The 12899-nt window shown below is 51.8% G+C and overlaps 1 protein-coding gene across 1 annotated transcript in view; it reads left to right on the forward strand.

Annotated features, from left to right (window-relative positions):
* The window catches only part of RNF10 (ring finger protein 10), a 28249-nt gene that overhangs the window by 7999 nt on the left and 7351 nt on the right, over positions 1 to 12899 (forward strand). Inside the window, exons 2-9 of the mRNA XM_029054367.2 lie at positions 2809 to 2999; positions 4413 to 4612; positions 7111 to 7201; positions 8092 to 8276; positions 8360 to 8496; positions 10242 to 10402; positions 11900 to 12025; positions 12449 to 12746. Of these exons, the coding sequence (XP_028910200.1) occupies positions 2809 to 2999; positions 4413 to 4612; positions 7111 to 7201; positions 8092 to 8276; positions 8360 to 8496; positions 10242 to 10402; positions 11900 to 12025; positions 12449 to 12746 (1389 nt within the window). The remainder of the gene's footprint in view (positions 1 to 2808; positions 3000 to 4412; positions 4613 to 7110; positions 7202 to 8091; positions 8277 to 8359; positions 8497 to 10241; positions 10403 to 11899; positions 12026 to 12448; positions 12747 to 12899) is intronic.

The following is a 12899-nucleotide window of genomic DNA, read 5'->3' on the forward strand; positions in this document are numbered from 1 at the left end:
CACAATCTAAGTAGGAAGGGAAACGGGTATTGAATTCCCATTTCACACTTGAGGAAACTGAGGCACAGAGAAGTGAAGTGACTTACCCAAGGTCACAGGGCAAGCAATTGGCAGAGCTGGGATTAGAACCCGGGTCCCAGTCCGTGCTCTTTCCACTAGGCCATGCCGCTTCCCTCCGGCAAAACCTTTGACTCCCCTCTCCTTTCCAGGCAGATCGCCCTCAACCCTGGATTTGATCTTCTATAATGAAACAAAGCAAGCTGGGTTGCACTCCTGAAGACTCTTGAATTCTAGAGCCAGGGGTTTTGTTTTGTTTGAAGCCTTGTGGTAACAGTGGTTTACTTGTGTCCACATCTTATGCCACAATGTCAGAAAAGCCCTGGGGATCTCTTCCAAGATAACCTTACACATTGAGCTATTTATGTTGTCCCTAAGCACACTAAAGAACTTGGACAGCTGGGTATCATGGAGCAAGGAGAGAAGATAAAGTGGAAAGAGGGGTAGTTAATCACGGTTTTTATTAAATGCTCATCATGTGCCAAGGACCGTCTGAAACGCTGAGATAGATACAAGGTAATCTGGTAGGAAACAGTCCCCGTTCCACCCGAAGCTCAGACTTGAAGAGTTAGGGCGAGCAGCTATCTTACTCCCATTTGACAAACAGCATGGCCTAAGTGGCTAGAGCACAGACCTGAGAGTCCTGGGCTCTAATTCTGACCGCCACTTGTCTGCTCCGTGACCTTGGGAAAATCATTTAACTTCTCCATGCCTCAATTACCTCCTTTGTAAAATGGGGATTAAAACTGTGAGCCCCATGTGGGACATGGACTGTGTCCAACCTGATTCTCTACCCCACCGCTTAGAACAATCATTCAGTCGTATGTATTGAGCACTTACTGTATGCAGAGCACTGTCCTAAGCACTTGGGAGAGTACAGTGCAACAATAAACAGACACATTCCCTGACCACAACAAGCTTACAGTCTGGAGTGGAGGGAGATAGACATTAATATAAATACATTACAGATACGTACACAAGTGCTGTGGGGCTGGAGAGGGGAAGAACAAAGGGAGTAAGTCGGCGTGATGCAGAAGGGAGTGAGAGAAGAGGAAACGGGCTTAGTCAGGGAAGACCTCTTGGAGGAGATGGGCCTTCATTAAGGCTTTGAAGCAGAGAAGGGTCATTGTAGGATTTCAGGAGGGAGGGAGGGCGTTCCAGGCCAGAGGCAGGATTTGGGCGAGGGGTCAGCAATAAGATGAGATTGAGGCCCAGTGAGCAGGTGGCATTAGAGGAGCGAAGTATGCGGCCTGGGTCGTGGTAGGAGAGTAGCGAGGTGAGGTAGGGGCAGACAAGGTGATTGAGTTCTTTGAAGCCAATAGGATTTTCTTTTGGATGCGGAGGTGGATGGGCAACCACTGGAATTTTTTGACAAGTAGGGCAACATGTCCTGAATGTTTTTGTAGAAAAATGATCCAGGCTGTAGAGTGAAGTGTGAACTGGAGAGGGGAGAGACAGGAACTGGGAGGTCAGCAAGGAGGCCGATGCAGGAATCCAGGTGGGAGAGGACGAACGACGGTATTAACGTGGTAGCGTTTGGATGGAGAGGACAGGATGGATTTTAGCGATGTTGTAAAGGTGGGATCCACAGGATTCAGCAATGGATTGAATATGTGGGTTGAATGAAAGAGAGGAGTCAAAGGTAATGCCAGGGTTATGGGCTTGTGAGACAGGAAGGTTGGTGTGCTGTCTTTGGTAATGGGAAAGTCGAGGGAGGTCAGGGAAGATAAGGAGTTCAGTTTTGTACGTGTTAAGCTTGAGGTGACAGCAGGACAATCAAGTAGAGATGTCTTAAAGGCAGGAGGAAATGGTATATAGTAAACACTTAATAAATACCATAAAAACAAAAAAACCAAATTTTACGAATGTGGAAACTGAGGCATAGAGAAGTTAAGGGACTTGCCCTAGGCCTCTCAGCAGGCCTTGGCAGAGCTGGGACCAGAACTCGGGGCTCCAGACTCCTAGGCTTGGGCTCTCTCCCCATCTAGGCTGCGCCACTGCTTCCTCAGGGAGACCAAAGGAGGGGTTTCGATCTTGGTTTCACGGAGCCGCATGTGATTGACCAGTAGTGTAATTACACCACTCCTTGCTGTTCTGATGGAGGAACAGGCTGGAGATCACCCGGTCGTTGGGGCTCGGTCCGGTCCGGGACCCTTTGGCATTTTCTATTTGGGGACAGAAATGCAAGCCTTGAATTTGAGGGAAGCGTCCTATGTTGAATTTGGAACTCCAAGTAGCCTTAAGATGCCTGATAATTGGTTGCTCTTGACTGAGGCTTTTATCTTACTGCATTGCCATCTTTCTTTTTCGGGTGGGATCTGGAAGCCTGGACCTGTGGATTGCGTTCTTCCGAGGTTTCAAAGTGAGCAAAGAGGCAGTATCCCACTTCCACTATAACTCCTCTCTCGCCCCGGGTTATTTTCTTTCCCCCTGGTCCTTTACCCTTTGAATGAATTGTTGCCGTCAAATATCAATTAACCGTAGAAATTGGAACTCTCCTGCAGGAACCCTTTTCCAAAAGACCAGTAGAGCCTGAGGAAGTTAAGACCAGACTCCAGGATGAGGTGGGCCCCAAACGCCATTCGTCTTAGGGTCTCGGTTGACATTCCGGTGTTCTGGCTGTTTCTCCCGGTCTTCAGCCCAAGCAGAAAGCTCAGTCCCTGGTAGGGGGTGCGGGCGGGATGGGGGCTGGGGCGGGGTGTACTGAAGGAGCGAGTAAGTAGGTCCTTGATGGTTGTTTCTTTCTTTCAGATGGAAAGAATGCGAGCGGAGGCAAGCGTTATAACCGGAAACGAGAGACTTCCTATCCCAAAAATGAAAACTTTTCCAGCCAGTCCCGTCGCTCCAACTCACAGAAAAGCAAAGCTTTTAACAAGACACCCCCTCAGAGGGGCGGCGGCAAACCCTTTAGCTCTTCTTCTAATGGTGGAAGACGAGATGAGGTGAGGGTTTCGAGGAAGCTCCTTGAGGGGTGTGAGAGCCGAGCTGTCTCCAGCTCATCATTCGGTTGGGCAGAGGGAAGGAAGGGGACGGGCTGCAGCTGCCAAGGACGCCGAGGTGTCAACCCGAGAGCTTCTGCCGGGCCTTGTGGCAGGAGTGTGGGTCACGCTCGGGTCCAACCGACGGCCCCGGAAGCTCGCCGTGGGCAGGGGCTGCATCTTTTTATTGTTCTGTTATACTCTCTCAAGCGCTTAGTACAGTGCTCTGCATAGAGTAGACGCTCAGTAGATACGATCGACCGGCTGACTGAGGGAGAGACGAGCAGCCGGGCACGGCTTCAGGGATGACACGCCGTGTAACTCGCGGCTTGACCGATCCCTCCCCTTTATAGTAAATGTAAGCCCAAGGCCAATTCCAGACCCGTTCTGGAATCCCCGAGTTCTCGGCTGGCATTAAAGGAACGAGCATCCTCATGCCTGGCCTCTGCGGAGCGATGTGGTGAGTACTCCAGAGTGGGGAAAGCCACAGGGCCGGAAGGAATTCCGACGCTGGGGCGGGGGTACTTCGGGCCCATGTGGGACGCTCTCCTGGAGTCTCTTCCCCCCTGCTAAAATGCTTTCGAAGAGAAGTAGTGTGGCCTAGGGGAAAGAGCATAGGTCGGGGAGTCAGAAGGTCATGGGTTCTAATCCTGCCCCCCTCCACCCCCCCTTGACAGCTGTGTGACCATGGGCAAGTCGCTTTACATCTCTCTCTATGCCTGTTACCTTGGCTGTAAAATGGGGATTAAGACTGTGAGCCCCACGTGGGACTGTGGCCTGTGTCCAACTTGATTAGCTTGGATCTGTTGTGGTGCTTGGTACGGTGCCTGGTGAGCACTAAGGGTTTGACAGGATTAAAAAAAATAAAAAAATTCCAAGTTGATCAGATCGATTTGTAGTCCACAGATTGTAATTTGGGCTGTGTGTTAAAAATGTAATGGAGAGAGTCCGAGACACGCCATTTCTGTTGGGAGCGGAAGCCCGAGGTAGCGTGTTGATCAGTGCAGGCTCCGGAGACTGCAAACTGTTAACGGGGTGACTAGACAGTCTAGGGTGTCCTTCAGGCTTCCGTCTTAAAGTTAAAAAACTTCTCCCTGCACATCCATGCACCTTGCTTGCCTGTCCTTTGAGAAGGAGGGGGAGGAGGAGCAGCATTCTGAACCAAAATGCTCAAGGCACAAGTCTTCCCCCATAGGCCCTGTGTGGAAACCTTCCATTTCGCCTACTTCAGGGGGCATCATCCAAGTCCAGAAGAGCTCTTACCTTTTAAACCCCTTCCCTACTGCTGCCCTTTTTCTGATTAAGAGGTGCCGGCGTCTGCAGTGAACGAGCGGACCCGTTGCCCTGATCCCAAACAATGTCTTTCTCTTCGTCTAGGTAGCAGAGGCTCAACGGGCAGAGTTCAGCCCTGCCCAGTTCTCTGGCCCGAAGAAGATAAACCTGAACCACTTATTGAACTTCACCTTTGAGCCCCGTGGCCATGGCGGTCACTCCGAAGGCAGCGGACATGGCAACTGGGGGAAAAGAAACAAGTGGGGCCACAAACCTTTCAATAAGGAGCTCTTCCTCCAGGCTAAGTGAGTCCCGAGGAGGTCGCAGTGGTCTTGGAGGGAGGCGGGGGGCATTTTGTAAGAAGATGCGGGTGGTAGTCTGAAAGCCATTGAGCTGATTATTGTGCTTTGCTTTTTTTTTTTTTTTTTTGGCTGGGTCAATGAGGAAAGATTAGAGGGAAACTTTGGCAAGGTCGCATTTCAAGGTTCTCTTCATACCTAGTTCTTAAGCACAATTTCTATAATTACGCTTAACAGTGGGGTGAAGTCAAAGCTAGGGTGAGCAAGGGGAGCAGCAGGGCCTAGTGGAAAGGGCCTCGGAGTTGACAGGCCTGAGTTCTAGACCCTATCTCCACCATTTGCCTGCTATGTGACCTTGGGCAAGTCACCTCACTTCTCTGGGCCTCAGTTTCTCCACTCCGTACGATGGGAATTAAATGCTGTTTCTCCCTCCCCCTGAGACTGAGCCCCATGTGGGTCAGGGGCTCTCTCTGACTTGATTATTGTGTATCCACCCTTGCTCTTAGAACAGTGTTTGACATCTGGTATGCACTGAACAAATCCCACAGTTGTTGCGCTTGTGTTACATGCAGGGCCTCGTCACGATTCAAAGCTGGATCTTGGGGTTTGGCCGGAGCCGCCTCCCAACCCCCTCCACTGCCTTCATACCCAGCTTGGCTCCAAAGGACCTAAAGCAAAGAGAGCTGGGCTGCATCGGGCTGCTAAACCAGCAGCCGAGGCTCTCGCTGGCACCCGGAGGCGCCAAAGTGGGGCCAGCCCAGCCCCGGGGGAGGTTGGTGGGGCAGAGTCAAGAGGGCAGGACACATTTGCTATCCACCTGCTTCGTAGGAGACAGAGCAATTTCTTTAGGAACCGGAGCCAAGAACTATCTGTCGTCCTGCCTCTGCTCTAAATAAGCTGACAAGCACCATCACTGACCCCTGAGAGGATTTTGGGAAGAGACAAAGTCTGACCCCATCTTGGCCAGAGGACAGACCAGGGTTTGGAATCGGGCTACTTAAAGGAAGGCCCTTGAACCATTTGCTCTTTGAGTTAGGGAATGGGGAAGACTGGAGATTTGGCTTCGTAAAGAAGCCAAGAGTTAGGATTCAGCTCCCCCGGCAAACACACACATTCTCAGTTTCTCCTGGGACTGACTGTAGCCTTCGGGCCTTATTGAGGAGGCGTGGGATCCTCTCCTTTTGGGGAGGAAGTGAGGGTAGATCTTCGTGACCGCAAAGGCTAAGATTCTGTGTGGGTTGTTGTTTGTGGGTTTTGGTTTTTTTTTTAATGGCATTTGTTAAGTGCTTACTATACGTCAAGCACAGTTCTAAGCGCAGTGGTAGATCAGGTCAGACAGTCCCTGCCCCTTGTGGGACTCACAGCCCAAGTAGAAGGGAGAACAGGGATTGACTCCCCATTTTACAGTTGAGGAAAGTGAGGCACAGAGAAGTCAAGTGATTTGCCCAATGTCGTGAAGCAGCCAGTTGGCAGAGCTGGGATTAGAATCCAAATCTTCCAATCCCAGCTCTGCCACTTTTTTGCTGTGGGATGGGTTGCCCAGAGGGGTGCGGGTTGGCACCTTCCCTTTACTTTCCCAAAAGAGTACGTTGCTGAAAGAGAGCCAACTAGGCAGTAATCTCTTTTGACCAGGAGGATTCGATATCACTTTCAGAGCAAAGCCCAGGAGTGAGGAAGCCTGACCCGGTTCTGAGATCCCACTTATTGATCACAGCAGGATTTCCGGTGGCTAGTTTTTGAACACTTCTCATAGCTCTACCTAGCTCTCCCACTCCCTCTGTAACCTCGAGGCAAATAAGAGGGGTGCTGGCTGGGACAGGTTACTGGGAGCGGGACGGTTGGGAGAGGATTTTGGGTTGGCAGGAAGGGGATGATTTTCTGTTGGGCTGGGTTTGGGGTGGGGGGGGTGGGGGGGGGCGGGCAATGATGGTCGCTGTCAAGTGGGAAGGTTTCCATCCTGGAGGCTTCTGGCTCCCTCCTTCCCCTTCCCACTCTGAGTGCTTTTCGACAACAGGCCTGATTGGTCTTGAGGGTTCGTAGGGTCCACTCTAGAGTACCGCATGTAGGGTTCCAGTATTATTGGCACACTTTGGTCAATTCTTGGCATTTTGTGTGGGGACTCAGAAGAGCCTACGTAGGCCGAGTCAGCGTGATCTACAGATGGGATGTCTTAAAAACTGGCCATTTTTGGTATCTGGGTTCATGGCTCCAACTAAAAGCCTATTATTGTCCTTCCCCCCTCCAGCCCCCCTGTTTTCTCCTTTAAACTCTCCCTTTAGTCCAGTCATTTGGGATATTTTCAGTATGTCACGGCAACTCCTGGTTCTCTCTCCCAAACACTTAGTACAGTGCCGTGCACACAGTAAGCGTTCCATAAATGCAATCAATGACTTTTTCAAAATCTCTGATGGGGAAGAATGTTGGGAATGCGGGGGGTGGGGATTTTCTTGCTGAGGGCCTGTAATGGGCTGGCTACTCATCACGCTTTTTTCTTTACTCTCTAGCTGCCAGTTTGTGGTTTCTGCAGACCAGGACTACACCGTTCACTTTGCCGATCCGGATACTTTAGTCAACTGGGACTTTGTGGAGCAAGTGGTCAGTAGCCCAGTCACACTAACGTGTGCAGGTGTAGGCAGGATAGAAGGCAGGTGGCACTTCCCTGACAGAGCTGAAATCTGCCCGTGTCCTTTGAGGACATTTTTCTGGTCTTGTTCCACAAGCAGACTGTGGTTGAAGGCTCACCAAAGCTTCCCTCCGGCAGTGTGTCCCTCCCAGAGCGCTGAGGGTGATGATGTGGGATCAGCTCTAAGGAGAAGGTGTACTCTGAGGAAGTCTAGGGGTGTTGCTGACCCTCCTTTCCCAGGCAGCTGCCTCCTTACTCACAAGAAGTTCTTCAGTTTACCCAACCGGAGAAACTGGGATCTTTGTAAGAGAGGAACCAGATCCCAAACTCAATCCGTTGGGGACTCTTTAAGTACCACAAACACAGTGATGTCACCTCATGATGGAGGAAGCCGTGTTGATGTCTCCCTCGCGCCCGGTGACTAGGCAGGATATCCGGGTCTTAGCAAAGCTAGAATGCATTCCTGGATCAGCCAGAAGAAATGTTCAGCACTGATGTTTCTACAGAACAAACCTTCCATTTCCGTCGCTGAGAATGCTGGATTAGAGTGCCGGCCAGTCAATCAATCATTGGCATTTATTGTGTGCTTACTGTGTGCAATAAGCTCTTGGGAGAGTACAATAGAACAGAATTGACTAGGGTCAAGGCCCAGCCTCTGGATGAATCCCAATAGGCTGCCAGGTCTTTGTGTCAGAAGAGAATATTCTTGTGTGGCCACGAAGCCTTTGGAGAAAAAAAAACAAGCCCCATAATCCCGTTTCAGTTGAAGGCCCTTAACGAGTGGCGGCTCAGAGTCTTTGTAGGCCGAGCGTGAATATGGAATCTAGAGCAATGATCTCTGTTCTCCTCTTGGCTTTCCCAGCGCATCTGTAGCCACGAAGTGCCATCCTGCCCAATATGCCTCTACCCACCAACGGCAGCAAAGATCACGCGCTGCGGGCATATCTTCTGCTGGGCGTGTCTCCTGCACTATCTGTCCCTGAGCGACAGGACCTGGAGTAAATGTCCCATCTGTTACAGTTCCGTTCACAAGAAGGACCTGAAGAGGTGAGGTGGGCAGGCAGGTTCTGGGCCTCGATGCCTCCAGGAGCCCGAACTCCTACCCTGACGCTCCTCTTTCTGGGTTGCAGTGTCGTCGCTACCGAATCGCGCCAGTATATCGTCGGTGACACCATCACGATGCAGCTTATGAGGCGGGAGAAGGGGGTGTTGGTTGCGCTGCCCAAATCCAAGTGGATGAACGTAGATCAGCCCATTCACCTGGGAGGTGAGTTGGTTTCTCTTCAGAAGTCAAGTTTGGGAGTTCCAGCTGAAAGGGACCTCCTCACTCCCACACTTCTCTCTCTGGGGAGGGGGAAGCCTTTCACAAAAATTGCTGAGGGGTGTTCATTTACTGAGAGGTTTAGTTAGTGAGACCTGGGACAAAAGGAAAACGTCCATCCTCCTGGCCCTCTAAGCACCCGGTCATCCTCCTCTTTCAGAACCTAGAAAGATTAAGCCCAACCAGGGGGCACAAGATAGTGTGATCAATGAAGAGTCCCCTTTCTTGATGATTGATTTGTGGATTTTTTTCCCCTCTGTAGCCTACTATTAATTCTCCCAAGCCCCTCTCAGGATGGCACCTAGAGAGTTTCCAGAACTTTACCAGTCTCAGTTATGGGAGGGAGAGTCAAGCGGAGGCCTACCCATTTCATTCCTAGCTTGGGCAGTGGCTAGCGAGGGGCAGGCCGTCTGCTACCAGTCAAAACTCACCCGTGCAGGGCAGCAGCGACACGGGAGAGAGTCGAGGGCGTAAACTCAGCTTTACTGGTGGAAAGCGACAATATAAACCACTTCTGTGTTTTTACCAGGAAAACTCTATGGATCCACTACCGGAACGATTACAGGTGGAGGTGGGGCGTTCTAGGGGCGATGTGTCCATGGGGTCGCTGTGGGTCGGAAATGACTCTGACAGCATAAGGAAAGACTGATTTACTGTTGACTGGCCTAAGGTAGTTTCCTCACCCAGCCCCCTGTTGCTCGGAATGGAAGGATTGTTACTGAAAAGCAGTGGGGTCTAGAGGAAAGAGCACCGGCCTGGTAGTCATAGGACCTAGCTTCTAATCCCAGCTTGGATGCTGTGTGACCTTGGGCAGGTCACTTAACTTCTTTGCCTCAGTTACCTGATCTGTAAAATGGGGATTATTAATGGTAATGATAGTATTTGTTAAGAATTTACTATGTGCCAAGCACTGTGCTAAACGCAAGGGTAGATACAAGTTTATCAGACTGGACACAGTCCCTGCCCTACGAGGGGCTCACGGTCTCCATCCCCATTTTACAGGTGAGGTAACTGAGGGCCAGAAAAGTGAAGTGACTTGCCAAAGGTCACACAATACGCACGTGGCGGAGCGGGATTAGAACTCATGACCTTCTGACCCCCAGGCCCACGCTTAAGACTGAGCCCTGTGTGGGACAGGGACTGCGTCCACCCCGATATCTTGTATAGAGAAGCCACGTGGCTTAGTAGCACAGACTTGGGTGTCAGAGGATATGGATTCTAATCCAGGCTGCACCACTTGTCTGCTGTGTGACCCTGGGCAAATCACTTAACTTCTCTGTGCCTCAGTTCCCTCACCTGTAAAATGGGGATTGAAAGTTGGGAGCCCCACGTGGGACAAACTGATAACCTTGTATTGACCCCCGTGCTTAGAACAGTGCTTGGCACATAGTAAGCGCTTAACAAACATCATTATCATTATTATTATTACTCCAGCATGTAATACAGTGCCTGGCGCATAGTAAGTGCTTAACAAATACCATATATTATTATTATTATTATTACCCCAACGCTTAGTACAGTGCCTGGCACATAGTAAGTGCTTAAAAAATACCATTTTAAAAAAATAAAAAGGGGGGCCCGCCGCTATGTTGAGTTCCCTAGGCCAACTCTATCCTGCGCAGAGGCAAAAATCCACAGTGTCCAGCTTCCCTGATTTGACCGAGCGGTGGTGTTGATTCTTTCTTGGTCAGATGAGCAGCACAGCCAGTTCTCCAAGCTTCTACTGGCTTCTAAGGAGCAGGTGCTGCAGCGAGTGGTGTTGGAGGAGAAAGCAGCATTACAGCAGCAGTTTGAGGAAGAGAAGCACACCCCTGAGGCCTGCTTTATTGAGGCAGCTATCCAGGAGCTCAAGGTAAGCATCGGAGTGAGATCTCGGAATCGGGTGGAGGGAAGTACAACGGGGCCTGGTGGAGAGACCCCGGGCCCGGGAGTCAGAAGATCATGGGTTCTCGTCCCGGCTCTGTCACGTGTCTGCTCTGTGACCCTGGACGAGTGGCTTCTCTTCTCTGTGCCTCAGCTTCCTCATCTGGAAAGTGGGGATTGAGACTGTGAACCCCACCCGTGGGACAGGGACTGTGTCCAACCCGATTTGCTTGTATCCACCCCAGCGCTCAGTACAGTGCCTGGCACGTGGCGAGTGCTTAACAAATACAAAAATTATTATTAAGCTCAGTGTCTCCCTGGCCCCTTCCGTCCATCTTCAACAGGCGGACTTCAGTAACTGGCTACCAGATCTGTAGAGCACTTGGGCTTGTTTTCCGGGAGCAGCCCTGCCTTGAGGGTAATTAGTCGATGGAAGAGTGGTATTTATTGAGCGCTTACAATGTGCAGAGCACTGTACCAAGGACTTACCTAGGGTTATCTAGAAGATGATGGTGGTCGCTGCAGGGAGTAGGAGGGGGCAAGTGCTGGAGACCAGAGAGAGCTGTGGCACATCTCCTCCAAGATCACCAAGCACTTATGTCCATAGCTCTAGTTTATTTATCTTAATATCTGCCTCCCCCTCGAGCCCCTAAGCTCGTTGTGGGCAGGGAATGTGTTTATTGTTACATTGTACTCTCGCAAACTCCTAGTCCAGCGCTTAGAACAGTACTTGGCACAGAGTGAGTGCTTAACAAATCCCATCGTTATTAGCACAGTGCTCTGCACACAGTAAGCGCTCAATAAATACGATTGAATGAGAGGCGCCAGGGCCATCTGCTGGGGAATCCTAGTAAGAAGAAGAACTACTCAGTGGGAATTTGCCGCCGGCCCGGTCCTCAGCGCCCTTGAGGGGCACTGGTTTCTGATGAGCTGCAGTGGTTAGGTTCCTTTGCTTCAGAGGTGTTTCCTGAGACTCCGTCGTGCCGTGGGAAGAACAGCTTTCTTGCGAAATGGTAGGAGTCCCACTCCCGACTTCCCGGAATCCGCTGCCCTGAATCCCAATTCTGGGCTCGGAACAGGACGAACCATCCGTCTCGGAGCTGCCAAATCCCCATTCAGTCGGTCGTATTGATTGACTGCTTACTGCGTGCGGAGCACCGCACTGAGCGCTTGGGAGAGTACAGTATAACAGAGCCGTTCCTTTGTCCACAACAAGCTTACGGTCTAAAGGGGGAAGACGGACCATTAATATGAATGAATAAGTAAATGATGGAGGTGGACATAAGTGCTGTGGGGCTGAGGGAAGGGTGAAAATCCAAAAGCAAGGGCGGCACAGAAGGGAGTGGGAGAGGAGAGGAGATGAGGGTTTAGTCAGGGAAGGCCTCTTGGAGGAGATGTGCCCCCTGTTAGAGGCGGAGCAGGCCCTTGCCCCGCTCACTGCAGGTTACCCTCGGCTCTACCCCACGGCTCCTCATTATTTCTCTAGGATCGAGAGGAGGCTTTATCTGGGTTGGAAGAAGCTGGAGGAGGCGGCGTTACCAGTGTAGTTACAGCTTTGGAGGCTCTGGTTCTGCTAGAAGCTGCCAAGGAGACCGTGGTCCAGCCGGATAAGGTGGGTGCACCTTTCCCTGACCCTGACGGCCTCACGCCTCATCGCCGATCCTGCTCTCGGCCTGAGGAGGCAGGGTTGCCTGTCGGGCCGGGACTCTAGGATTCCGAGGACCCTTTTTAAGTGCTTTTAGTTCTTCACATTGTTATTCGTATTATTGTTGTTATTAATGTGCCAAGCGCTGTTCTAAGCACTAGGGTAGATGCAGGTTAATCGGGTTGGAAACCATCCCGTTCCCCCCAACCCCTCCACCCGCCTCTGTGAGGAAGCAGAGGTGGGGGTCTCCCCTCAATCCCTCTCTATTTCCATTCCCGTCACCCACTGGGCCTGAGGCAGAGCTTGGACCGGATCCTAGACTGCCGCTGCTCTGCTCTGCTTCGCTCCCCTCGAATTAGATTGCCACCGACTGGGTTTCTGTCCTGCCAGGGCGTGCTGGAGTATCTGTCCGCCTTCGATGAAGTAACCGCAGAGGTTTGTCCCGGGGGCTCGACCGTCTCCGCTCCTCCCCTTTCTCCTCCCCCTCCCGCTCCCCCGGTGGTGGAGGAAGAAGAGCCGTCCGCCGAAGCGGGTTTGGCGGCGATGGCGGCGGCGGGCGGCTCGGAGTTTGCAGGTGGAAGTGCCGGGGAAGGGACCGGTTGCCTAGAGACCACCGGGCAGGAGCCGAAAGCCGGGAGTCAGGACCTCCAGGACCTGGGAACCTCTCCTTGTTACTACTTCTATCAAGGTGCGGGCCTCTAAGGGAGGGCCGGGTGCTCCGAGGGAGAGTTTCCTTCGGTTGGCCCCTCCCCTGGGCCAAAACAAGTCCCCCTCCCAAGAGCCCAAGTTGGGGCTCCAGCCCTGCAAAGGGGCAGCCGCCGGGGGGCCGTGGAGGGCGGCG

Source organism: Ornithorhynchus anatinus, chromosome 2 (genome assembly GCF_004115215.2).
Source record: "Ornithorhynchus anatinus isolate Pmale09 chromosome 2, mOrnAna1.pri.v4, whole genome shotgun sequence".
NCBI lineage: Eukaryota > Metazoa > Chordata > Mammalia > Monotremata > Ornithorhynchidae > Ornithorhynchus > Ornithorhynchus anatinus.